The sequence below is a fragment of the Saccopteryx leptura genome, chromosome 3 (assembly GCF_036850995.1).
Source record: "Saccopteryx leptura isolate mSacLep1 chromosome 3, mSacLep1_pri_phased_curated, whole genome shotgun sequence".
NCBI lineage: Eukaryota > Metazoa > Chordata > Mammalia > Chiroptera > Emballonuridae > Saccopteryx > Saccopteryx leptura.
In genome coordinates, this window is record NC_089505.1 from 275,050,218 (window position 1) to 275,075,505 (window position 25,288).

At 37.7% G+C, this 25,288-nt stretch overlaps 1 protein-coding gene across 5 annotated transcripts in view; it reads right to left on the reverse strand.

Moving 5' to 3' along the window:
• EML4 (EMAP like 4) overlaps positions 1-25,288 on the reverse strand; it is a 154,772-nt gene that overhangs the window by 15,201 nt on the left and 114,283 nt on the right. For all 5 annotated transcript variants that reach the window (XM_066378395.1, XM_066378398.1, XM_066378397.1 and 2 more), the window contains 6 exons: positions 15,038-15,189; positions 13,488-13,613; positions 13,270-13,401; positions 12,508-12,575; positions 1,481-1,569; positions 32-129 (listed from right to left, as the gene is read on the reverse strand). In XM_066378395.1, coding sequence (XP_066234492.1) covers positions 32-129; positions 1,481-1,569; positions 12,508-12,575; positions 13,270-13,401; positions 13,488-13,613; positions 15,038-15,189 — 665 coding nt within the window. The remainder of the gene's footprint in view (positions 1-31; positions 130-1,480; positions 1,570-12,507; positions 12,576-13,269; positions 13,402-13,487; positions 13,614-15,037; positions 15,190-25,288) is intronic.

Consider the following 25,288-nt stretch of genomic DNA (forward strand, 5'->3'; position numbering starts at 1 on the left):
ACAACTTAATTTATTTTATTTCACTACTTACAGTGCACTTTCCGTATCTGCTATATTTCCTTCCATTTTCTGAGACTACGTAGAGGTAAATAAAGTTGTCATGAGATCCCACAGCCAGGAAGGTGCCATCTAGAATGAAGGAGGGAAGAGTGTTGACTAGAGAAATACATTGACAGATTTACTGTTGCTTTATTGGACCTATACCAAATGATATTTTACAAACGTTAAATCTCATCAACTTGACTGTTATTTGGCATTTGATGAGTGAATCCTTCCATCACTAAGCATATTTGGAAAACAAATGGTCATCTAGCCCAGTACTCAGTCCCTTCTTGGAGACACTCCTTGGCTTTGGACTCGACACCCTCCACCCTCATTCTAGCCTCATCTCTTTCTAGTTAGCTATAATCCAGCCCCAGGGAAGTTAACCTGTGGGTCTAAGTCGCAGTGTTCATAGGCAAGCTGAGTGTACAATTGCTCATTTCAGCTGAGAACTTATGACAGGGGTCGGTTCTCTTGGGAAGGGACCATGTTCTCTTCGCTGTGGTCTCCTTCCTCTATTGTACTTACCACATAGCAGATGGTCAATAAAGTCCAACTGATCCTTGAATTTTAATTGCTACATTTGCAATAGTTATTTGTTACTACACTATTGAAAAAAGCCAATCCAAACAAAAACTTTTCTGTTTCAACTCCCACCAGGCTTACAGATTGAAGCAAATACTTTTTCAACTCAGAAAACAGTATTCAGTGCATCCTTTGAAACAATTCAGAAGCAATCAAAAGGATCCTTTGGACTCCACAGTGATCCAGCAACTACTGGAATATATTTTTGAATATAAAGCAAATGTAATTCTAACTCCAAGGACAAATGACAATAATCAAAACCATAATAATAAGGGGAAAAGGAAATTGGAATACTGTGGACACAACATTCCACAGTACAATTATTCAAACAAGGCTAAACAAATTTATCAAATTCCTCTGAGTTGCTGAGTATTTTATCTAATTAACAAAACTATCATTACTATGTAACCAGTAACAATGCAACTAAATTTTAAAGAACTTGAAGGGCCTGTAAAATTCATTATTCTTAATATTACTGTAATTTCTTTACTATCATATACCAAAAAAGGTTGCTAAATAGATGTAACTTTCAGCCTAGTACCTATTCAAAATTCTAAGTATGTGTAGTTCCCCCCAAAAAAGGGAGTCGACTGCACTGTTTTCTCTCCTTTCACTTGCAAATAGTTTTAATAATTTGTTATAAATTTATGTTTTCTTGATGATTTAGAATGTTGTTTGACTTTAGCAGATCTTCTCCAGTTTCCTGCAGCAGAATTGAATTTGATGTTGGGAAAATTTGATTCAATACTTAACAACTCTAGAGAGCAGAGAAAAAATAGCTTTACTGGAGGTGAAAACAGGCAGTGACAGAAAAGCTGAGAAAGCCAGCGGGGGTGGGGGTAAATCTGCCTACCTACTGAGTAGCGCATCACAGAGAGCTGCTCATTCCCGTCTGTGTGGATAGAAACTAGATCTCTGGTTTCTGCATCCAGAACAAACCACCTGTTAAGAAGTAAATACCAAAATATTTTCAGATATTTATAGCATTCACAGAAAAATAATCATTGCTGACGTTTTCTCCCTTTTTTAACTTTTAAAAATTAAGAAATTTTAATAATGCCCTTAAGTATAAGTTTCCCTCTTCTAATGAAGGATGAATTCACCTTGTAAAATGTTGCTAAATACAATATAAATATACTTATATGGGCCTAGGCATGCTCTTCATTTCTATTTAGGTATTCACTGAATGCCAAGTGTTTCTTTGCTAGGCATTGTCTAAATAGAATAAGATGACAGGATCAGTGTTCCTGAAGAGGATACTAGATGATATGGAGTTAGGGGAAAAGGAAATGAGCCAATTAAAATAAAACAATTAAGTGTCGATCTTAGTGATGGGGACTATGTACAGGATGGGGAAGAAGTAGGTTTATAGTTGTTTGTGTGGAAAACAATGCAATAATAAGTAAATAACAGAACCAATTCTGTGCTTTGTGTAATCATAACTGTTACTGTGTTTTAGGAAAATGAATGGTAGCAGACATAGAAAACCTTTAGGGAGGACAGGGTGCAGGATGTGGGCTGAGCTGAACCTGCAGGGAAAGAAGTACAGCAGTTCAGGCAGGAGTGAAAGCAGCAGAGCTATGGAGGGGAGGGAGCAGGCACAGTGGGAGGGTGGGAGGGAAAAGCAGAGGGCCATTCATTTGGTGTGATTTCAAAGGAACCAGCAGGGGGCACTCTGCCTCTCCTATACCTCCAACATCTGCACTTGGAAACTAAATCAGACAGTTTTTCATTTGATTTTTATTGGGAGAGTCAAAATGTAAAAGCCTCTTGAAAGGCAAAACAATGGCTTAAATCCAACCACATAGTAACTCTTATCTGACCTTTTTCTAAGAGCACTTGAAGGAAGAAATGGTGTTTCTGAAGAAAACAATGAGATATGGGGTGTAAAGAAAAGACTGGAAATAAGGATGGACAACTAAAGACTGGATAAATAAGAGGAGGCAGGTTACAGACAGTATGCACAGATGATTGGAGGAGTTTAGAGTAGAGCTCTGCCTGGCTCAGGCTAGGCACTAAAAAATATTTGTAAAATGAATAAATGAAGTGATAGAAAATATTCTTGCACATGACAAAACCCCAGTTTTAGCAAGAGTTACCAAGTAGTATTGTAGTGTGCAGAAGAAATGGTTGGGCTGGAGAATATGGGACACTAGAAGAATAAAATCACTATCTTAATCTCATGTAATGGATGGGACAAAAGCAGAAAGTTCTATTTTTATTATTCAAATGAGGAAAATTCCACCATTAAAATTAGCCAGTAACAGAAATCATGACAGTTCCTTTTAATTTTGAAGCTAATTATATAATACCTACAAAAGCCCATTTCTCTTACAGATTAAAAGAAATACTATTTATGAGAAGTGCTTTAAAAATGCCTCTGCTGCAATGTTTATCGATCATTTCCATTTTAAAATATATGTAAGAAACATATTTTACTGCAACTGGGCAGTACCCACATATTATAGCTTTCTTCTGAGAATGTATTTCATTAATCAGCTTTTACAGCTACCACTGCCATGCTCAGCTAAGCAAAGAAATGCCAAAGCTGATGCCACATGAACTGCCCTTTCAAAGTCAGGGCACAGAACACTCCAACTCGGGTGAAACAGATGCACCCACAGAACAATGAGATACAGCACCACTCTCTAGGTACCAGGTTTTAAGTTTTTAACAAATTTGAAAGCTTTATCATATCTTCTTAGGCATTTAAAAATTTTCAATTTTTATTTTGGAGAAGCCCCAAATTATACTGTCTGCAAACAACTTTATTCTTTTGAAAATTCTTAAAAACAAGAAACAATCCAGAATGTCTTGGTAGAAAGCTAAAACTGAGTTATCTACCAGTTAGAGATGGAAGCTACTAAAACCAACCAAACAAACCCTGCCTACTTTTTCTATTTCTTTAATTACATATCAGAGATTAATTCTTCTACTTTTGATAATAATTTTTAGTAATAATCTAACAACTTCATTATTCAAAGTGAACTTCCATATGGACCCCTAAAAATAATTTTAAGCCTCCCACTCTTTTCATGAATTATGTTCTACCTTCAGATAAGCTTTTTGGGCTCAGGACCTCTGTCCCAAATAAAGGTATGAAGAGGGCAAATCCTTAAGCAAAGGGAATTTTCTTTTATTATTATTTTGAGAGGCAGGAAGGGGGGGAGAGGAGAGAGATGAGAAGCATTAATTTGTAGTTGTGGCACTTTAGTTGTTCACTGATTGCTTCTCATATGTGTCTTGACCTTTGGGCTCAAGGCAGAGACCCTGGGACTTCGAATGTGGGTCTTCAGCAGCCCAGGTCAACAATCTATCCACTGTGCTACCACCCGTCAGGCTATGTTTATACCTTTTTAAAGATACTATATTGGTTTCTTTAGTGGAAAAAAGAATCATAAAGATTTTAGAGCTGGAAAGTATCATACTTTAAAGTCCTTAAATGAATAGATATGATGTTTTCGAGTTAAAAAATATTCATCTTAAGATAGTGTCCTCTTGTTGGCAGATTTGCAATTCCTCCCCTCCCCCCGACTCTCCTTCTTTATGAGCTTATACTTACAAGAATAGGAATGTGCCTTTTATAATTACAAAAATGAAAAGTCAAAAATGGGAAGAAAAGCCCATTTCAACTTTATATTTACAAATAAGAACACTGATCCTATGCTGTCAAAACACCTGACCAGTCATTAACCAGTTAGTGGCTGAGTGGGAAAAGAGCTCTGGCCTTGTGCTTTTCACTGTATCAATCCAGGGAAGGCTGTGATCTCAATCAAAGTGCTCTCTGTCTTTGAGATACATAACATTTAGGGATTCAGAGAAAAGAGGAAAGGAGGCAAAATAGGAGTTTATAATCTAACTGGGGAGATAATAAAATAGTACACAGTTCAAAGTAATATGAATCATAAAAGTGATAAGTATCACGAAATTTCCAGGGGGGAATAATCACTGAGGAGGTGGGTGATCTTGGATTTCATCACAAATGTGGCAAGGACAGGTGGGACGACTGTAGGTGGAGAGGACTAGATAAGTAAGTATCAAAGGGCTGGAGTGGATAAAGACGACAGCAACTTGACTATTCTGCTAGAGTGCTGAAGGCAAGATTTAGAAACTCTTCACTAGGCTTTCCAGGCCAGACTATCGAGTGTGGATTCTAGTGTTTAGGTATCAAGAAGCCTTTAGAAACGTTCTCGTCCTGAATTCAGTGTCCGGAATTTGCTCAGTCTATTCCTCCTGCTTGATAGGAGCTCCTCACTCTTCACTGCCTCTTCAAGATCCAAGAACTCCTTCAAGGCAGAACCAATCCCACCTCCTCTGTGAAGTGTTCTCTGACAACTCAGGCTCGCAGTAATTTCTCTGTTGATCTCCAAGCATTTGTACCTGTTTACTCAAGTAATACTAAACTTCTAATATAAGTTCTTTTACCTTTGAATGTAGATATATAATCTACTTGAAGTAGGGAATCATGTCTCATAGTTCTCTGTGCCACTCACGGCACCTAGATCAGTGCTTTACAAGTTGCAGGAGCTCAATAAGCATATGAAGAGTGACTTAGAACTGGAGTTGTAACAACACAGCAAAATTCAGGGAGATTCATGCTGACAGGGTTCAAAGACACTGTGTACCCTGGGAAATGAGCTCAGGAATAGCCATGGGTCAAGTTAAGTAACATCAAATTACAGAGGAAAAAAGCTATTCTTTTCTAATTAAAAGTCTTCTCTTAATTATGTCAAAGAAGAAAGGCTCGGCTAGTGCTAATATGACACTGACATCTTCCTTTTGAGCAGAAGGAACATTTCTTATGCTCAGAGCCTTTCTAGTCAACAGTATCTGGCTAGAATTTGCTAACAGTACCTTAGCTGCATTTCTGGCTTGCCAAAGTCAATCATCATCAAAATTGGTAATTTCAGTTAGATTGTTTAAGTCTCTATGGTCTAGGGTCCTGTAACTACACACCAAAAACTAATGTTCTTTTTTTTTTTTGTATTTTTCTGAAGCTGGAAACGGGGAGAGACAGTCAGACAGACACCCGCATGCGCCGACCGGGATCCACCCGGCACGCCCACTAGGGGCGAAGCTCTGCCCACCAGGGGGCGATGCTCTGCCCCTCCGGGGCATCGCTCTGTCGTGACCAGAGCCACTCTAGCGCCTGGGGCAGAGGCCAAGGAACCATCCACAGCGCCCGGGCCATCTCTGCTCCAATGGAGCCTCGGCTGCGGGAGGGGAAGAGAGAGACAGAGAGGAAGGAGAGGGGAAGGGGTGGAGAAGCAGACGGGCGCTTCTCCTGTGTGCCCTGGCCGGGAATCGAACCCGGGACCCCTGCACGCCAGGCCGACGCTCTACCACTGAGCCAACTGGCCAGGGCCCCAAAACTAATATTCTTTACCTACCCGTTTACCAGGCTCGTTTCCTCAGCTTGCTTCTTTATCAAAGCTGTCTGTCCCTGGAGACCAAAAACTTTGGAGTCTTCCCTGAAGTCACCCTCTCAGCCTGCCCCCTTCCATCCTTCCACGTTACATACAGTATGTTCTACATACCGACTCCATTCCGCGGATTCCTTTCTTTGAAACCATTTCCAACTTTAACCTTTGCTTTTCATTCTCCCTACCTTCAAGTTTACTGATTTCTCTAATCTAGGTGTCTCACCTCCATTTACCAGCCCATAAAATAACTGATAAAAAATCCTTCCTTGAATACTGTCAGTTTAGAAAAAGAACTAGGTCCAACCAAGACCATAGCAAGGTTCTGTATAAACAGCTTGCACAATTCTGTCTGAGTTGACACAGGCCTGACATCCTGATGGGATGGTGACCGTGTCTGTGGCTTCGCTGAGGTCTGGAGTTGGTAGCAAAATGAACTGCCTTTTGAGAAACTGGTTTCAAAAAACAGGAAGGGGAAGGATGATTAATTAGGGTCTTAGAAAAATCAAGCACAATGTATTTTTACCAATAATTCAGAGATTACAAACTTTTAAATTAATAATGGTTTGGGATTAATATGAAGTATAAGTTTTATGAAGAATTTTAAATCCCATCAAGAAACCCAAATTAAAAAAACTGAAAGAATGTTATATTTGAAAATTATGTGTAGTTTATTAATTAAATGGTGTATAGTCATTTGTTCAATAAATCTAATTAATATTCAGGTAACTAATGATCAATAATTACTAATATATACTAATTTTTATTCATTTGTATGCTTTACATCACTATTTAAGTTTAGGAGATATCAGCCTTATTAAAGTCCTTAGTTCGACTCCCGGCCAGGGCACACAGGAGAAGCGCCCATCTGCTTCTCCACCCCTCCCCCTCTCCTTCCTCTCTGTCTCTCTCTTCCCCTCCTGCAGCCAAGGCTCCATTGGAGCAGCATTTGCCCGGGCGCTGAGGATGGCTCTATGGCCTCTGCCTCAGGCACTAGAACGGCTCTGATTGTGGCAGAGTGACGCCCCAAGATGGGCAGAGCATCGCCCCCTGGTGGGCGTGCCAGGTGGATCCCGGTCAGGCGCATGCGGGAGTCTGTCTGCCTCCCCGTTTCCAATTTCAGAGAAATACAAAAAAAAAAAAAAAAAAAATTAAAGTCCTTAGTGCCGTATTACCTGGATACCAAAACCAGACAGACATAAAAGATAACTACAGACCAATGTCTCTATGAACATAGATGCAAAAATCTTGACCAAAACACTAAAAACTGAATACAGCAACATATAAAAAAATTATATACCATGACCAACTGTGATTTTTCTTGGGAATATAAGGTTGATTTCATATCTAAAAATCAGTTAATGCAATATTCTATATTAATAAAGGACAAAAAACATGCTATCTCAATAGACCAGAAAAAGCATTTGACAATTTATGATTAAAATTCTCAACAAACTAAGAATGGAAAGAAAATTCTCCAACATAATGAAGGGCATCCACGGGAAACCCACCACTGACATTATATTTAATAGTAAAAGACTGAATGCTTTCCCTCGTAAGACAGAACAGGAGAAGGACCAGTCTATTTGCCATTTCTATTTGATATTGTACTAGAGGACCTAGTTAGAAAAATTAGGCAAGAAAAAAAAGCATTCAGATTGGAAAGGAAGAAAACTATGTTTATTTGCAGATAACATGATCTGCAGATTACATGTAGAAAATCCCAAGGAATCCACTAAAGCAGGGGTCGCGACCCACAGGTTGAGAACCGCTGCACTAAAGAAACTACTAGAACTAAGACACGAATTCAGCCAAGTTGTAGGACAAGATTAATATACAAAAAGCAGTTGTATTTACATATCAACAATCAAAGCAAAAAATTAATTTCACTTTAAATAGCAAGAAGAGAATAAAATACTTAGGTAAAAATTTAGTAAATGTGCAAATTTTTATTACCCTAAAAGCTAAAAATATTTTTGAAAGAAACTGAAGATCTAAATAGATGGAAAAACATCTTCTGTTCATAAACTGGAAAACAATGCTAAGATGGTGCCATTCCTCCCAAATTTGATTTAGAGAACAAAACAATCACTATCAAAATGTTAGCTGACTCCTTTGTAGACATTGACAAGCTGATCTTAAAATTCCTGTGGAAATCCAAAACAACCTTAAAACAAACAAACAAATGGAGGACTCACATTTCCCGATTTCAAAACTTAATACAAAACTGCAACGATCAAGACTGTGGTAATGGCATAAGGATGAACATTTAGATCATGGACTAAAATTGAGTGTCCAGACAGAAACCCATATGTTTATGTTCAATTAATTTTTGACAAGGATGTTAGTAGTCATTCAATGGGGGGAAGAATAGTCCTTTTAACAAATATGCCGTAACAACTGGATATCCATATACAAAGGAGAAAGTTTTGGATATCTACCTCACACCATATACAAAGATTAACTCAAGATGAATCAGAGGCCTAAAAATATGAGCAACACTACAACATTTTTGAAAGAAATCAGATGAGTAAATCCTTATGACCAAAAGACAAGAGAAAGAACAGATATATTGACTAATAAAAATTTAAAACTTAGGCCAATAAGTACATGAAAAAGATATTCAACATCATTAGCCATCAGAGAAATGCAAATGAATACAATAAAAAAGTTCTTCACATCAAGTAGGATGGTTACAGTCAAAATACACACAAGAACAAGTGCTGGTAAGGATGTGGAGAAGTTGGAACCCTCATATGTTGCTGGTGGGAATGTAAAATGGTTTAGCTCTTGTGGAAAAACAGTTCAGTAGTTCCTCAAAATGTTAAACATACAGTTATCACATGATCCAACCACTCTACTCCTTGGTATGTACCCCAAAAAAGTTAAAAACACGTATCTACACAGAAACTTGAATTTTCACAGCGGCATTACTCATAGCAGTTAAAAAGTGTAAATAACTCAAATGTCCATCAACTGATGAAGCAGGTATATACACACAACAGGATATTATTTGGCTACAGAAAGAAATGAAATACTTATATATGCTGTACAACATGGACGGACCTTGAAAGCATTATATTACGTGAAAGAAGCTAGTCACAAAAGACCACGGTGTTAAATGATTCTATTTATATGAAATTTTCAGAATAGGCAAACCTATAGAAACAGAAAGTAGATCAGCTGCCTGGGCTAGGAGAAGTGGGTGGGGCTAATGAGGAGTGACTGCTAGTGGGTACCAGGTTTCTTTTGGGTTAATAAAAATGTTCTGAAATTAGCTAGTGAAGATAGATGGTTACACAACCCTGTGAACTAAACTCTCTTGAACTGTGTACTATAATGGGTGAATTTATGGTGTATGAGTTAAACTTCAATAAATCTGCTAAAAGGAATCCTTACTATGTAAGGACTATGCATTTAATTTTTTTAATCTTAACAGTTGTATTAGTACATTCTTTTAACATTGTAATTTTATTTACCACTTTGTTGTTTTATTCACTCATGTGCTTACTTCTTGATTATAAGAAGCAAAAGAGTTCTAGCCATAGACATGAGACCCTTTAAACATTTTGCCAGTCACCTTTTCTGGATCATGCACAATTAGACAAGTGATGCTTCATACTTAAAGAAAAAATTTTTTCTTTACCCTAAATGTGACTTTTTTCAGACTTAGGGTTAGCGATAATAATCTGAAACGCTAAACTGAGGAATTTTCAGTTCTGGATAGGTTAGCCAGGTATTCACAGACCCATGTAAAAAATAAAAATAAATGAGAAACTTTTCCAAGAATGAACAGAATCTAACCAAATATAAAACCAAAGATAGAAGCTATGTATAGAATGAACTCTAATATCTACCTCTCACCTTGATTCTAAGTAATCCCATCTCCAGCCAGAAAGGACTGACTGCCAGTACTTTTAATTTAGTTGTCACGTTACTCTCATAAGGTGCCTTCTACTCACAACTCCTGGTTTAATGTTGGTTTAAGTAACTTAAATTGAGTGACTTTTCATTTTAAGCTTGTTAATGAATTCACAGCTACATATACGTTAGAAAGTAATTTCAGTGAGTTTAAATCAGATCAGATTTTCCTTAAAAAATGGGGACTCTGTATGTACTGTATATACAAACACACCCCTCCATCCACCTATTCAAGTGGTGGTGTGTCTTAATGACTCAAATCCCCTTAGCCCTTACACTCATTCAGTATTTAACTCATATAACATAGTAAATGCTTTTAAAATATGTCACCCAAGCTCTGGCCGGGTGGCTCAGTGGTAGAGCATCGATTGGCATGTGGAAGTCCTGGGTTTGATTCCCAGTCAGGGCACATGGGAGAAATGACCGTCTGCTTCTCCCCACCCTTCTCCTCCCGCAGCCTTAGCTCCACTGATTCAAGCACACTGGCCCCGGGTGCTGAGGATGGCTCCTTTGAGCCTCTGCCTCAGGCTGAAAATAGCTCGGTTGAGATGGTGGGAGTGTTGCCAGGTGGATCCCAGTAGGGCCATATGCGGGAATCTGTCTCTCTATCTCCCTTCCTTTCACTTGGAAAAGAAGAAAAAGAAAAAAAAATATGTCAGCTAGTAATTTAACCTTCAAAGATAAACACTCCTTACAATATTTCTAATGCTATAAATACCGTAAGCACATCTCAAAGAGTAATGGTGAAGCAGTGAAAAGAGGCAAACTTTGGAACCATAAAAAGCCTGAGTTTAAATCCAAGCTCAATTATAAGTGAATGGAACTCTATGGGTCTTCGTTTCCTGTCTGTGAAATGGAGAAATAAATATTCCTCTGTACTCTTGTGAAGATTTAAAGTAATATATAAAAGGAATCTAGTACAAGGTCAGTTATCAGACATTGGATAAATGGTAACTCTTATAATTTCATGGAGTTTAGCATTTGTGGTATCTGTTCAGCTACTCAAAAAATAGATCTGGACCCTGGCCAGTTGGCTCTGTGGATAGACTGTTGGCCCAGCATGCAGACATCCTGGATTCGGTCCTGGGTTCAATCCCCGGTGAGGGCACACAATAAGAAGCAACCATCTGCTTCTCTTCACCTCTCTCTCTCCTTTCTCTCTCTTCTCCTATCACAGCCAGTGGCTAAATTGGTTTGAGCATCAGCCCTGGGCACTGAGAATAGCTTGGCTGATTCGAGCATTGGCCCCAGATAGCGGTTGCTGGGCAGATCCCAGTCAGGGTGCACATGGGAGTCTGTCTATCTCCCCTCCTCTCACTTAAAAAAAGAAAAGAAAAAGATCTGAAGTGAACTCTTTCCTGGGTTTTCTGAAAACTAGTTCAATTACTATAGCTAAGGTTGTTGCTCATATGCTCAAGACTAACATTTTGGGTATGATGAAAAATAATTTCCTACAAAGCAAACGTGCCATACACTTGTCTATTTAGTCAAAGTCTAAGTACTAATTGAGTTGAGTACTGACATGTAATTTGGAGACATCTGAGATAGAAAAGCCATCTATCTATACTTGTAGATATTAGCAACTACTCCCCAAGCAGCCTAATTCTAAAATGTAATTATTTCAGAACTAAATTAGCATCTCTAGTTACATATCCACATTTCAAAGTTATCTTTATAATCTGTTTTTCCAAGATTCTGAAAGACTTTGTAGCACCATATCTGAGAAGGAATTTTAATGCTTTGACTTTTGGAAAGTTATTTTGTATCCAAAGACCAAAGGGAAATACTTGCTGCAAAAAGCTCTAAATGACTAAGTTTAGTTAGAATTAAATGAGCTGGCTGACTTGAAACATTTGTGGTATAAATATTTGTATTTGTGTTCACACTAGTTTCACCTCATTAGGAATCTGCATTTCACATTTTCTACCTGTTTAACTTTTGAAAATTGATTTCATGTTTTTCCTCTGCCTCTTTAAAAAAGAAATTAAGAATTATTTGCAATGAGGGCTACTTATTAGTAGAGGCAATAAAAAGGACTAAAAAATATACGGATCATAAATATATGTTAAACAACTTTGAAAAGATACTATACAAGGTCTGCAAAGACAAGTAATAACAATTGGAGGAAATACATCTTCATTATCTGTGTAGCATTAAAAAGATGGGATGACAAAGATTATAGCACAACTTCAATGTTCAACTCCCCCCCCCCCATGGCTATTAACATTTTCTAATTAGTTACAATATTTATTTTTTAATTCTGCCACTTTGCCTAACACACACTCTAATGTGGGCTGCACAAGGACAATGACTTTCGTTTTGCACTCTGATGAAGCCTAAACATCCATAGCAGTGCCTAACAGAGAGTGGTGCTCGATAATTACTGATGACAAGGAGTATTTGTAACAGAAAAGAGTAACAAACATATTAGTGTGCCACTTAAAAGATTAATTCTCCAGATCAGATTGACATTCCTGAACAATGGTAAACATCCCACCACTTCAGATTACTCAGCTCATATTTCCCTTAAAGACCCTACCTGCCTGAGTGCGTTCCTATGGCCACCACTGTGCCACTTGGATGAAAATCTGCACAGTGTCCTGGTTCCTAGAAGAGAGACAGACAGCTGTTGGGGAGTACATAAGAAAGTCTCCCTAGATCTATGGGAACAGTGGCAAAAACATATTTGAAAACAACCTATTTCATATAAACATGAACTTCAAATGAATTTCCTTGTAGCCACATGGATATGAGAGGAAAAAGAATTTCAGAGCAGGAAGGGATATATGCTGGCAGAGTGGTGAGGGGGAAAGACAACCAGCTGTGGCTAGGCAGTGGAATAATAATGACAACAAACATTTGTACAATTCTTAGAGTCTGCAAAGAACATGTATACACCTTTTGGGCTAGAAAAGGTGGTATCTTGGTGGGACAGGGAGAAAATACAGTAAGAGACCAACTCAAAAAAAGAAAAAAAAAAGAAGACAAGAGTCTGTTAGTGAGCAGCACTTACTGAATCCAAATGCAATACCACCAGAGGCCCAAACATTTCTGTAACAATGCTCCATAAATGTTAAATTTTTATTTAATTTTTTACTACTGAAACTGATGGGAAAATTAAGCTTTTACACTGCTAATTTGCTTCTCCAGAGTTCATGTTATACTTTGTGACTGAACACTCTTCTCTTTACTAAACACTTGTTTTAACCAATTACCAGTCTTTCCCCCTTTGCTGCTCCCAAATGCTTGCTAATCTGGGGAGTTTCTGTGGGGAGATTATAATCACATTTGCTTTACTCACATCAACGAGCCTGATCCATTCCAGCCTGTGTTCCGCTGAATTCCACATGCACACCTGTCTGTCCTGAGCACAAGTCAAGAGCAAATCTTTAAAGGGATGTGTGGCAAGGCCCCAAAGCTCATCTGTATGACCCTGAAAATGAAATATATATATTGTTATAATAAACAAAGGGAATCATCATTAAAAGTATTCAGTTAATGGTTAAAATGATAGTTTACCTGGACTTCTATTTGGAAGCCATCATTAAATGTTCCCCGTAAAATAAAGTTCCGTGATGTGCCTACTAAAAATTGATCTGCCTTTCCTTCTGCTACAGCTCTGATTGTTCCATACTGATCAGGAACCTTAAAAAAAAAAAAGTCACCAAAATATATAAAACATGCATTAATTACTACCTGAAGACTGCATTTAAGCAATTATAAGATAGTAAGTAACAGAATTCCAAATCTGAAAGTAATATGGTAATCTTATGCTAATAATAATTTATTTGTTCAATTATATTTTATTACACAGAAGTAATTATATATCATTATTAACATTCTTTGCTTCAGTTCATTTTTTAATTTATATTTTATATGATTTTAAGAGTTAAGGGTTAAGAAGAGAGGAAAAAAGGAATTAAGTTCTATTGGATTATATGAAGAATGAGGTCTGATTTTGCTACTTACTAGTTATGTTATTTTAGGTAAGTCATTTAGCTTAAGACAAATTTCTTTATATGTAATATAGAGTTAATAATAATACAGACCCTTACCTACTCTTGATTGTTTTAAGGATAAAAATATAAATACAGTGCATGTGAAATTTCTCTGTAAACTAAAAAGTAATATATTGTAAAGTGTTATAACTTGTAAATAAGACTCTTGAGAGATCAATGTCATTTAATCCACTACATGGTAAACTTTCAGTGAATGTTACATTAATATAATAAGCCCAAAGAAGGACTCTTTCTGAAATAATACAATTCTTTCTTCTTTATGAAGCAGGATTCAAAGTTTACTCCTAAAAGCACAAAGAACTGAATTCTAAAAGTAACCCAAATTTATATTAGAAATGGCAAAGGGAGGATGAACGAGAGAGTATATAGATTTTGATTACAGAAAGTATGAATCTGTGAAGAAAATAGCATGAACTTAAGGCTGAGATAAAGCAATTCTTTCTTATCTCTCTTCTTGAAAATAAAACTCAACCACAGTACTATCAGGATCTTCTTTTTTAGCATTTTTGTCTGGAAAGAATGTTCTGTGTAGAAAACACTGAGTATAAGTTCAAAATTTAAGTCAAAATAGAGAGGCAATGTTAAACTCTGAGATTTGTTCCTGCATTGATAATTACGAGCTAAAATATAATTCTTAACTGTTTTACTTCCTGAGATCTCAACTCAATAGCATACTTTCACTTAGCACATAACACCTGCCAGGTTTTATGGATACACTTGAGTCCACGCACTGAAGACATATGCATAGATAATTAGCTATTATCAAGTTTTAAAATTAAACTGGTCATTTTGTATACCCTAGTTATATCTGGGTCACTAAAATAAAAAAATCTCAGAAATAAACAAGTTTATTATTTTACCCAATCTTTCTTTTTCTTCTTTCAAATTATTCTAATGATTGGTCCCTTTCTTTTCTTTTCCTATTGCAGGAATGAACTGACAAGGATGTGAACCAATTTCCCAGAAAAAATGTAAGTTATCTTAATGTGGAACAGAAGGCACTGGTTTAGAAAATTTAATATTTCATAATTTTTATGTTCCCAACCTTACCTCAATTTCTCTTTCAGGATTCAGATCATGATCCCACAGAATTATTTTTCTGTCTTTTCCACCTCCAGTTAGTAACATCCCATTTCTCATCTGACAAAGTGTGAACACACTGCCATCATGAGCTTTGATTTGTTTGCTGATCTGATAAACACCTAATATGATGAGGAAAACATAACACTAATGATGACATTTTCCATCAAACTTTAGTGGCTTCCTGGAAGAAAACTTTAGCAGAACTAAGAATGCTCCTTGACTTAAGATGGGATTATGTCCCAATTAAACCCATCGTAAACTGAAAATGCATTTAATACACCTAATCTACTAACCATCATTAGCTTAGCCTAGCCGGTTTCTACTGAAAAGTGTATCGTTTTGACCACTGTAAAGGTGAAAAACTGTCAAGTCAAAGCAAAGTAAGTTGGGGACCATTTATATAGAGTGAATAATCAATGACTCAACAATAAAAAATTTATTTTCAGCCACATGTGCAAGGCTAGTAGTGAAGCTTAATACAATCTTTTTTCATTTATATCAATATGCAGTTACTCTGAAAATATTTTTTTTATTTATTTTTTTCCTTCTTAAGTGAGAGGAGGAGAGATAGACAGACTCCTACATGCGCCCAGACCAGGATCTACTTAGCAACCCCCATCCTGAGCCGATGCTCTGTTCCATCTGGGGCCATGCTTGCAATGGAGCTATTTTTTGCACCTGAGGTGGAGGCTCCATGGAGCCATCCTCAGTGCCCGGAGCTGATGTGGCCAAACCAATTGAGCTATGGCTGTGGAAGGGGATGAGAGAGAGAGAGAGAGAGAGAGAGAGAGAGAGAGAGAGAGAGAAGGGAGGGGGTGAAGAAGCAGATGGTCACTTTTCCTGTGTGCCCTGACCTGGAATCCAACCTGGGACTTCCACATGCCAGGTCGATGCTCTACCACTGAGCCAACCAGCCAAGGCTGAAAATATTTCAAAATACATTCTTACAAAAGGATAAAGTGGTGATACTTCTATAGACAACAAAGGATACTCAGAACTTGACAAGCTCTTATACATAATCATCTTATATGGGAGTTGGAGAACTTTAACTTTTCTAATTTTAGAGCTAAGGACAGAGGTATGGAAGTAGCTTAACCTATAGCTGGTGACGAATGTGAATAGGGCTCAGATCTCTTCATTCAATGTTCCCTTTACATTTGCAAAAAAGCTTTCATTTCCTGCTGAGGTAACAGTCATAATATTTAATATTTAGCAACCACTGTTGACCTTTCTGCTCTGCCAAGGACTCTCCCTTTACTTGCAGAGATATGAGAGGGTGGGAAAGGCACTGGGACAGAAGTGGCACTGGAGGCATGGAGCAGCTTTTGACCAACAAAAGTATTTTAAAAACTGTACCAAAATGCTAGTTGAATGACAGGTCAACTTTCTTATATGCTAATAGCAATTTACAAGTACCCAGACAGGAACAAGGCAGGTACATTAAAAATATTTTAAGTCAAGTCCATGTGGAGATTAACACACATGCATACACATAATAGATAGCAAATATAATCAGATCCTCTTTCTTAAAGGCGAGGATAAGATTTTAGTACTCAAACCTTTGCCTTTGGTATTTATCATGCAGTACTCAGTACAATGTTTTACCTTAATTATATCTAAATAAATCTGGGGAAACATGCATTTTTTAAAATTGTTCATCAACTAATGAATGGCTATATAAAATGTGGCAGATCCATACCATGGAATATTATTCAACCATTAGAAGGAATGAAGTACTGATACATGCTATAAGATAGGCGAACCTTGAAAACAAGATTCAAGTGAAAGAAGCCAGTCGTCTTTTGTATGATTCCACAGATATGAAATGTCTTGTAAATCCAGAGAGCAAAAGTGGACAAATGGTTGTTAGGCTGAGGGGAGGGAGGAATGGGAAGTGACTGCTCATGGGTACAGTGTTTCTTTCTGGGGTGATAAAATGTTCTGAAGTGAAATAGTGATGCTGGTTGCACAACTCCATGAATATATTAAAAACTGCTGAACTGTATATTTTACAGGGGGAAATTTTATGGTATATAAATTATATCTCAATAAACCAGTTATTGAGATTGTTCATTTTACTTATCTTTTATTTGCGCTGACATTATGTTTTAAAAATTAACTAAAATTTATAGGGCTTTGGTATCCTAAAAAAATGCTACAGCTGACTCCACAATTACTCAGTGTGAGGGTGCTGGTTGTACAAATACTTAATAGATGGGTATGTCTGGTAGAGAAAGGAAAGGGCCTGACTGATTTGGAGTAAAGCTTGCCCTATTTAGCAGAATGAAAAAAGAACTACAACAAACTTGCTATTAAAGGTCAACTGCTTCAGTTCACATCACCGTTCATCACTTAAAAAATTACTTGAAACACTGAACAATATAATTGTGTCTAATAGGCTAGCCAGCCAATTACCTATAATGTGACCAAGAGAGAAAGGACATCTGAGACATGTGAATTTTCTGAGAGTATTGCTGGCTTTGAGTATATAAAAGGGGAATGGGTTATTTTCTCATGCATGGTTAAATTAATGAGTAGTTTTAAAGTATCATGAAAGAAACCACAAAAAGCAGAGGTGTGGAGGTTATAGATCTCCATCAGAATGTAGGAAAATGAAATGAAGTTTTTCTATTTTTAATTCCATTTTTCATACTTTTAAATATGACAAAAACCTTGTTAAATAAACACTTAAGATATTCCTAGAATGAAATGTTACAAAATAAAAAATAACACAGAAGAACAAATACTTCATCAAACCTGTGTGTCTGACATTCTAATTCAAGCCAAATGATGTTCGAAATACTGGTCAAGAACAACATTTACCCTTGACTTTAAACACCTATTGCACCTACAGGTATAATCACTGCTTCTCATCTCTCTCCCTTCCCATCTGTCTGTTCCTATCAGTCCCTCTCTCTGTCTCTTTCTTGCTAAAATAAAACAACTTTGAACTATGTTGTGATGTGGGTTTACACATTTATTTCACAGCATGCACGAAATCCTTCCCAGCCACACCTCCAGAACTTAAAACCCCTAATATAAAAGAAGAAACAAAATTCTTGGCAAGTTTGTCTATAATAGGGTCAGTCATGTAGCAGAGCCATTTCATGTGCCTGGCAGTTTATAAGATTAGATTTCTCATTTCCTGTGTTTGTATATGCAGATTTTTATTTTTATTCTAGTGTCATCCCCCCCAAATACATCCTCCCCTCCCCCGTGTTCCCCAGTACATCCCCCCTGCGGTGCCCCTTCCCTCCAGGATTTGCTTTTCTGCTCTCATCCCATCCTATTAGCCTATCATCCCCTTTCCCTCTGTCTGCTTTCCTTCTGGATCCTTTGATCCTGCCTGGGTCTCTATTCTGCTCCTCAGTTCATATTGTTCTTTGGATTCCGCAGATGAGGGAGGTCATATGATATTTTTCTTTCTCTGCCTGGCTTATTTCACTTAAGATAATAGTTTTTAGGTCCATCCATGTTGTAGCAAAAAATAATATTTTCTTCTTTTTTATGGCCCCATAGTATTCCATTGTGTATATGTACCACTGCTTTTTAATCCGTTCGTCCACTGACGGGCTCTTGGGCTGTTTCCAGATCTTGGCTATTGTAAACAATGCTGCATTAAACATGGGGGTGCATTTCTCCTTTTGATTCATTGATGTGGTGTTCTTGGGATATATTCCCAAAAGTGAGATGGCTGGGTCAAAGGCAGTTCGATTTTTAATTTTTTGAGGAATCTCCATACTGTTTTCCACAGTGGCTACACCAGTCTGCATTCCCACCAGCAGTGCAGGAGGGTTCCCTTTTCTCCACATCCTCGCCAGCACTTATTCTGTGTTGTTTTGTTGATGAGCGCCATTCTGACCGGTGTGAGGTGGTATCTCATTGTGGTTTTAACTTGCATTTCTCTAATGATTAGTGATGTTGAGCATTTTTTCATATGCCTATTGGCCATCTGTATGTCCTCTTTGGAGAAGTGTCTATTCATTTCTTTTGCCCATTTTTTGACTGGATTGTTTATCTTCCTGGTGTTGAGTTTTACAGGTTCTTTATAAATTTTGGTTATTAACCCCTTATCAGATGTATTGTCGAATATGCTCTCCCACTGTGTGGTTTGCCTTTTTATTTTGTTCATATTGTCTTTAGCTGTGCAAAGCTTTTTACTTTGATATAGTCCCATTTATATCAAAGTTTATCCTGTCCTTTATTTCCCTTGCACGTGGAGATATGTCAGCAAATATATTGCTGCAAGTGATGTTGGAGAGCTTACTGCCTATGTTTTCCTCTAAGATGCTTATGGTTTCACAACTTACATTTAAGTCTTTATCCATTTTGATTTTATTTTTGTGAATAGTGTAAGTTGGTGGTCTAGTTTCATTTTTTTGCAGGTAGCTATCCAATTTTCGCAACACCATTTGTTAAAGAGACTGTCTTTACTCCATTGTATGCTATTACCACCCTTGTCAAATATTAACTGTCCATATAGGTACGGGTTTATTTCTGGGTTCTTTGTTCTGTTCCCTTGATCTATATGCCTGTTCTTATGCCAGTACTAAGCTGTTTTGAGTACAATGGCCTTGTAGTATAACTTGACACCTGGAAGTATGATACCACCCACTTTATTCTTCTTTTTCAAGATTGTTGAGGCTACTTGTGTTCTTTTTTTGGTTCCATATGAATTTTTGGAATATTTGTTTTATATCTTTGAAGCATGTCCTTGGTACTTTAATAGAAATTGCATTGAATTTATAAATTGCTTTGGGTAATATGGACATTTTAATGGTGTTTATTCTTCCTAGCCATGAACACGGTATTCCACTTGTTTCTATTTTCCTTGATTTCTTTTATTAATGTTTTATAATTTTCCAAGTACAAGTCTTTAACCTCCTTGGTTAAATTTACTCCTAGGTATTTTTTGTTGTTGTTACAATACTGAAGTGGATTGTTTCCTTAATTTCTCTTTCAGACAGATCATTGTTAATGTATAAAAATGCCTCTGGCCTGACCTGTAGTGGCGCAGTGGATAAAGCGTCGACCTGGAAATGCTGAGGTTGCTGGTTCGAAACCCTGGGCTTGCCTGGTCAAGGCACATATGGGAGTTGATGCTTCCAGCTCCTCCCCCCTGTCTCTCTCTCTCTCCTCTCTAAAATGAATAAATAAAATAAAAATTTAAAAAAAAAATGCCTCTGATCTCTGAGTATTAATTTTATATCCTGATACCTTGCTGAATTCCTTTACGAGGTCCAGTAGATTTTTGACTGCGACTTTAGAGTTTTCTATGTACAGTATCATATCATCAGCAAATAATAATAGTTTTACTTCTTCTTTTCCAATTTGGATGCCTTTTATTTCTTCTTCTTGTCTGACTGCTGTGGCTAGGGCTTCCAGGAATATGTTGAATAAGAGTGGTGAAAGGGGCCACCCCTGCCTTGTTCCTGATCTTAAGGGGGTTGCTTTTTTTTTTTTTCCTTTCTTTTTATTTATTCATTCATTCATTCATTCATTCATTCATTCATTCATTTTAGAGATGAGAGAGAGAGACAGAGAGAGAGAGAGAGGGAGGAGAGAGAGAGAGAGAGAGAGAGAGAGAGAGAGAGAAGGGGGGGAGGAGCTGGAAGCATCAACTCCCATATGTGCCTTGACCAGACAAGCCCAGGGTTTTGAACCGGCGACCTCAGCATTTCCAGGTCAACGCTTTATCCACTGTGCCACCACAGGTCAGGCTTAAGGGGATTGCTTTTAACTTTTGCCCATTGAGTATGATGTTGGCTGTGGGTTTGTCATAGATAGCCTTTCTCATGTTGAGGTGTTTCCTGTATTCCCACTCTGCTGAGAGTTATGTCATAAATGGGTGCTGAATTTTATCAAATGCTTTTTCTGTATCTATTCAAATTATCATGTGGTTTTTCTCCTTCCTAATGTGATGAATCACATTGATTTGCAAATATTGTACAAATTCCACTTGATCATGATGCATGATTTTTTTCATGTATTGCTAGAGCCGGTTTGCTAATGTTTTGTTGAGAATTTTAGTGTCTAAATTCATCAGGGATATTGGCCTATAGTTTTCTTTCTTTGTGTTATCTTTGCCTGGCTTTGGAATCAGAATTATGCTCGCCTCATAAAAGGAGCTTGGAAGTTTTCCTTCCTCTTGAATTTTTTGAAATAGCTTGAGATGGACAGGAGTTAGTTCTTCTTTGAATGTTTGGTAGAATTCGCCTGTCAAGCCATCTGGCCCAGGGCTTTTGGTTGTTGGGAGTTTTTTGATAACTGTTTCAATATCATTTGTTGTAATCAATCTATTTAGGTTTTCTGATTCTTCCAGATTAATTTTTGGAAGATTATATGTTTCAAGAAATTTGTCCATTTCACCTAGGTTGTCTAATATTTTGGCATACAGTTCTTCATAGTATTTTCTTACACTCCTTTGTATTTCTGCTGTGTCCATTGTTACTTCTCCACCCTCGTTTCTAATTTTATTTATTTGAGTCCTTTCTCTTTTTTTCTTGGTGAGTCTGGCTAAGGGTTCATCAATCTTGTTTACTTTTTCAAAGAACCAGCTCTTGGTTTCATTGATCCTCTGTATTATTTTTTTAGTCTCTATGTCATTTATTTCCACTCTGATCTTTACTAGTTCCTTCCTTCTACTGCCTCTAGGCTCTACTTGCTGTTCTTTTTCTAGTTCTTTTAGTTGCAGGATTAAGTTGCTTGAGTTTTTTCTAGCTTCTTAAGGTATGCCTGTAATACTACAAACTTCCCTCTCAGGACTGCTTTTGCTGTGCCCCACAGATTTTGAGTTGTTGTGTGCTCATTTTCATTTGTTTCAAGGAAATTTTTTATTTCTTCCTTCATCTCATTGTTGACCCATTTGTTGTTTAATAACATGCTGTTTAGTTTCCAAGTGTTTGAGTGTGTTTCAGTTTTCCTATTGTAGTTGATTTCTAGCTTCATGCCATTGTGCTCAGTGAAGATACTTGATATGGTTTCAATCGTCTTAAATTTGTTGAGACTCGTTTTATGCCCTAATATGTGGTCTATCTTAGAGAATGTACCATGCACACTTAAGAATGTACATTCTGCTGCTTTAGGGTGAAAGGTTCTGAAGATATCTACTAAATCCAGTTGATCTAGTGTGTCCCTTAATTCTGCTGCTTCTTTGTTAATTTTCTTTCTTGAGGATCTATCCACTGATGTTAGTGGGGTATTGAAGTCCCCTACTATTATAGTATTGCTGTTTATCTCTCCCTTTATGTCCATGAAAATATGCTTTATATATTTAGGTGCTCCTATGCATAGATGTTCATAATGGTTATCTATTCCTGTTGGATTTCTCCCTTTACCATTATGTAGTGACCTTCTTTTTTTTGACAGCCACAGAGAGAGTCAGAGAGAAGGATAGATAGGGACAGACAGGAAGGGAGATGAGAATCATCAATTTTTCGTAAGGCACTTTAGTTGTTTATTGATCGCTTTCTCATATATGCCTTGACTGTGGGGCTATAGCAGACCAAGTAACCTCTTGCTCAAGCCAGTGACCTTGGGTTCAAGCTGGTGAGCTTTGCTCAAACCAGATGAGGCCGTGCTCAAGCTGGCGACCTCAGGGTCTCGAATCTGGGTCCTCCGCATCCCAGTCCGATGCTCAATCCATTGTGCCACCACCTGGTCAGGCTACAGCAGGCCCCTTAATATTTCCTATAGCATTGGTTTGGTTGTGATGAATTCCTTGAGGTGTTTTTTTTTTGTCTGGGAAGCTCTTTTTTATTTCTCCTTCAATTCTAAACGATAGTCTTGCTGGATAAAGAAGTCTTGGTTATAGGTTCTTGTTCTGCATTACTTTGAATATTTCTTGCCAATCCCTTCTGGCCTCAAGTGTTTCTGTTGAGAAGTCGGATGTCATCCTTATGGGTGTTCCTTTGTAGGTGATTGACTATTTTCTCTTACAGCTTTTAATATTCTTTCTTTATCTCTTAGCTTTGGTATTTTGATTATGATATATTTTGGTGTGGGTCTCTTTGGGTGGGTTTTTTTTGTTTGTTTTTGTTTTTTTGTTTTTTACAGAGACAGAGAGAGTCAGAGAGAAGGATAGATAGGGACAGATAGACAGGAACAGAGAGAGATGAGAAGCATCAATCACCAGCCCTTCATTACAACCAACACCTTAGTTGTTCATTGACTGCTCTCCCACATGTGCCCTGACCGTGGGGCCACGGCAGACCAAGCAACCCCCCGCTTGAGCCAGGGACCCTGGGTCCAAGCTGGCGAGCCTTGCTCAAACCAGATGAGCCCGCTCTCAAGCTGGCGACCTCGGGGTCTCAAACCTGGGTCCTCCACATCCCAGTCCGACGCTCTATCCACTGCGCCATCGCCTGGTCAGGTTTCTTTGGGTTCTTTTTTAATGGGGGGGTTCTCTCTGCTTCTTGAGCTTGTGTGACTCTTTCCTGCATCAATTTAGGGAAATTTTCATCTATAATTTCTTCAAAGAGCTTCTCTAGTCCTTGTTCTTTTTCTTCTCCTTCAGGAACCCCTATTATGCAAATATTGTTTCTCTTCATGTTGTCACAGAGCTCTCTTAGGGTTTCCTCAGACTTTTTGATCCTTTTTTCTTTTTGCTTTTCTGCTTCACTTATCTTGTCCTCTAAGACGTTGATTCAATCTTCTGCTTCATCCAGCCTGCTTTTAATTCCTTCTAGTGTAGTCTTCATTTCTGATATTGTTTGTCATTTCTGTCTGGTTCTTTTTTATGATTTCCGTGTCCTTTTTGTTGCTTACAATTTCTTTATTGAGGTGTTCATTAAGTCCATCCAGTGTAGCTTTGAGATCCTTAAGCATCCTAACAAGTATTATTTTATACTCTGCATCTGGTAATTTGATTACTTCTGATTCCATCCAGGACTTTTTCTGAGGACTTACCTTGTTGAAGCATATGCTTCTCTGCCTACCCATTATTCTCTGTATGACTTATAGGCTTCTTCCAGTTGTGATCTCCTTACCTAGTAGAGCTGCTTTGAAGTCTCTGTATATGCAGATTTTCTTTGCATAAATTTTCCAGACAAAAAGTAAAATAAAAACAACGTCTAAGAGAAAACTTGGTAAATACTGTTATATCATTTTTTTCTTGAGAATTTTCAACCCATTGCCATTCTAAACCAAATTTTGAACCTAAACCAAAAGAAAGAGGCTAAGAATGCATAGCCAATGATTGAAATCAGGATCAATGTAATAAAACTTATTACTTTTTAAAACTTCTGAACACATCTAATTAAATTCAACTACAAAACTTAGAAATTCAGGTGAATGGCTACGGAAAACACTAATGTTTGATCTCCTAATACAGCATAAAATCTTCACAATCATAACACCTCTATAATGCTATATTCAAATTACACATTTCAGTGAAAGAAGTGCCTTACTCAGTACCATCAACTGCTATACTGACACCCAAAGGTAAGATTAAAGTCATTTCCTTAATAAAATGTTAAACAAATAATTTTTAATAGTACCAAAGCCAGACATTGTGTTAGTCCTGGGAGCCTGTTAGCAAAGTCAGACATGTAAACTGGGCCTTTCCTTCTGAGCAGGGGAACAAGGATTCCCTTATTCATAAGTCACATGTGGTGATTTCCATGGTTTGATGCAGAGACTCCTGAGACACAAAGCTAAGAATACCCCCTTTATTTGCTGAGACATGAGACACTGGGGAAAACATTGGGACAGAAGTAGGTACTTGGAGCAGTGGCTTTTAACAGACCAGAGAAGCATTTTAATATTTTAAAAACTGGTCTTCCTGGTCATACCAGGTTGTGGCACTGTGGATAGTGTCAGCCTGGGACACAGAGGACCCAGGTTCAAAACCTTAAGGTCGCCGGCCTAAGCACAGGCTCATCTGACTTGAGCGTGGGCTCACCAGCTTGAGTGCAGGATGAGGTTGCTGGCTTAAGCATGAGATCATAGACACGACCCCATGGTCACTGGCTTGAAGTCTAAGGTTGCTAGCTTGAGCAAGGGGTCACTGGCTCAGCTGGAGCCCCCAGCCAAGGCACATATGAGAAAGCAATCAATGAACAACTAAGGTGCTGCATCTCTCCCTTCCTCTTTGTCCCTATCTGTCCCTCTCTGTCTCTCTCGCTAAAATAATAATTATAATAAAAACTGGTCTTCCTGAACCAATGTGATGGCTGAATGACAGCCCAGCTTTCTTATATGCTTATGAGTGTCCAGGGA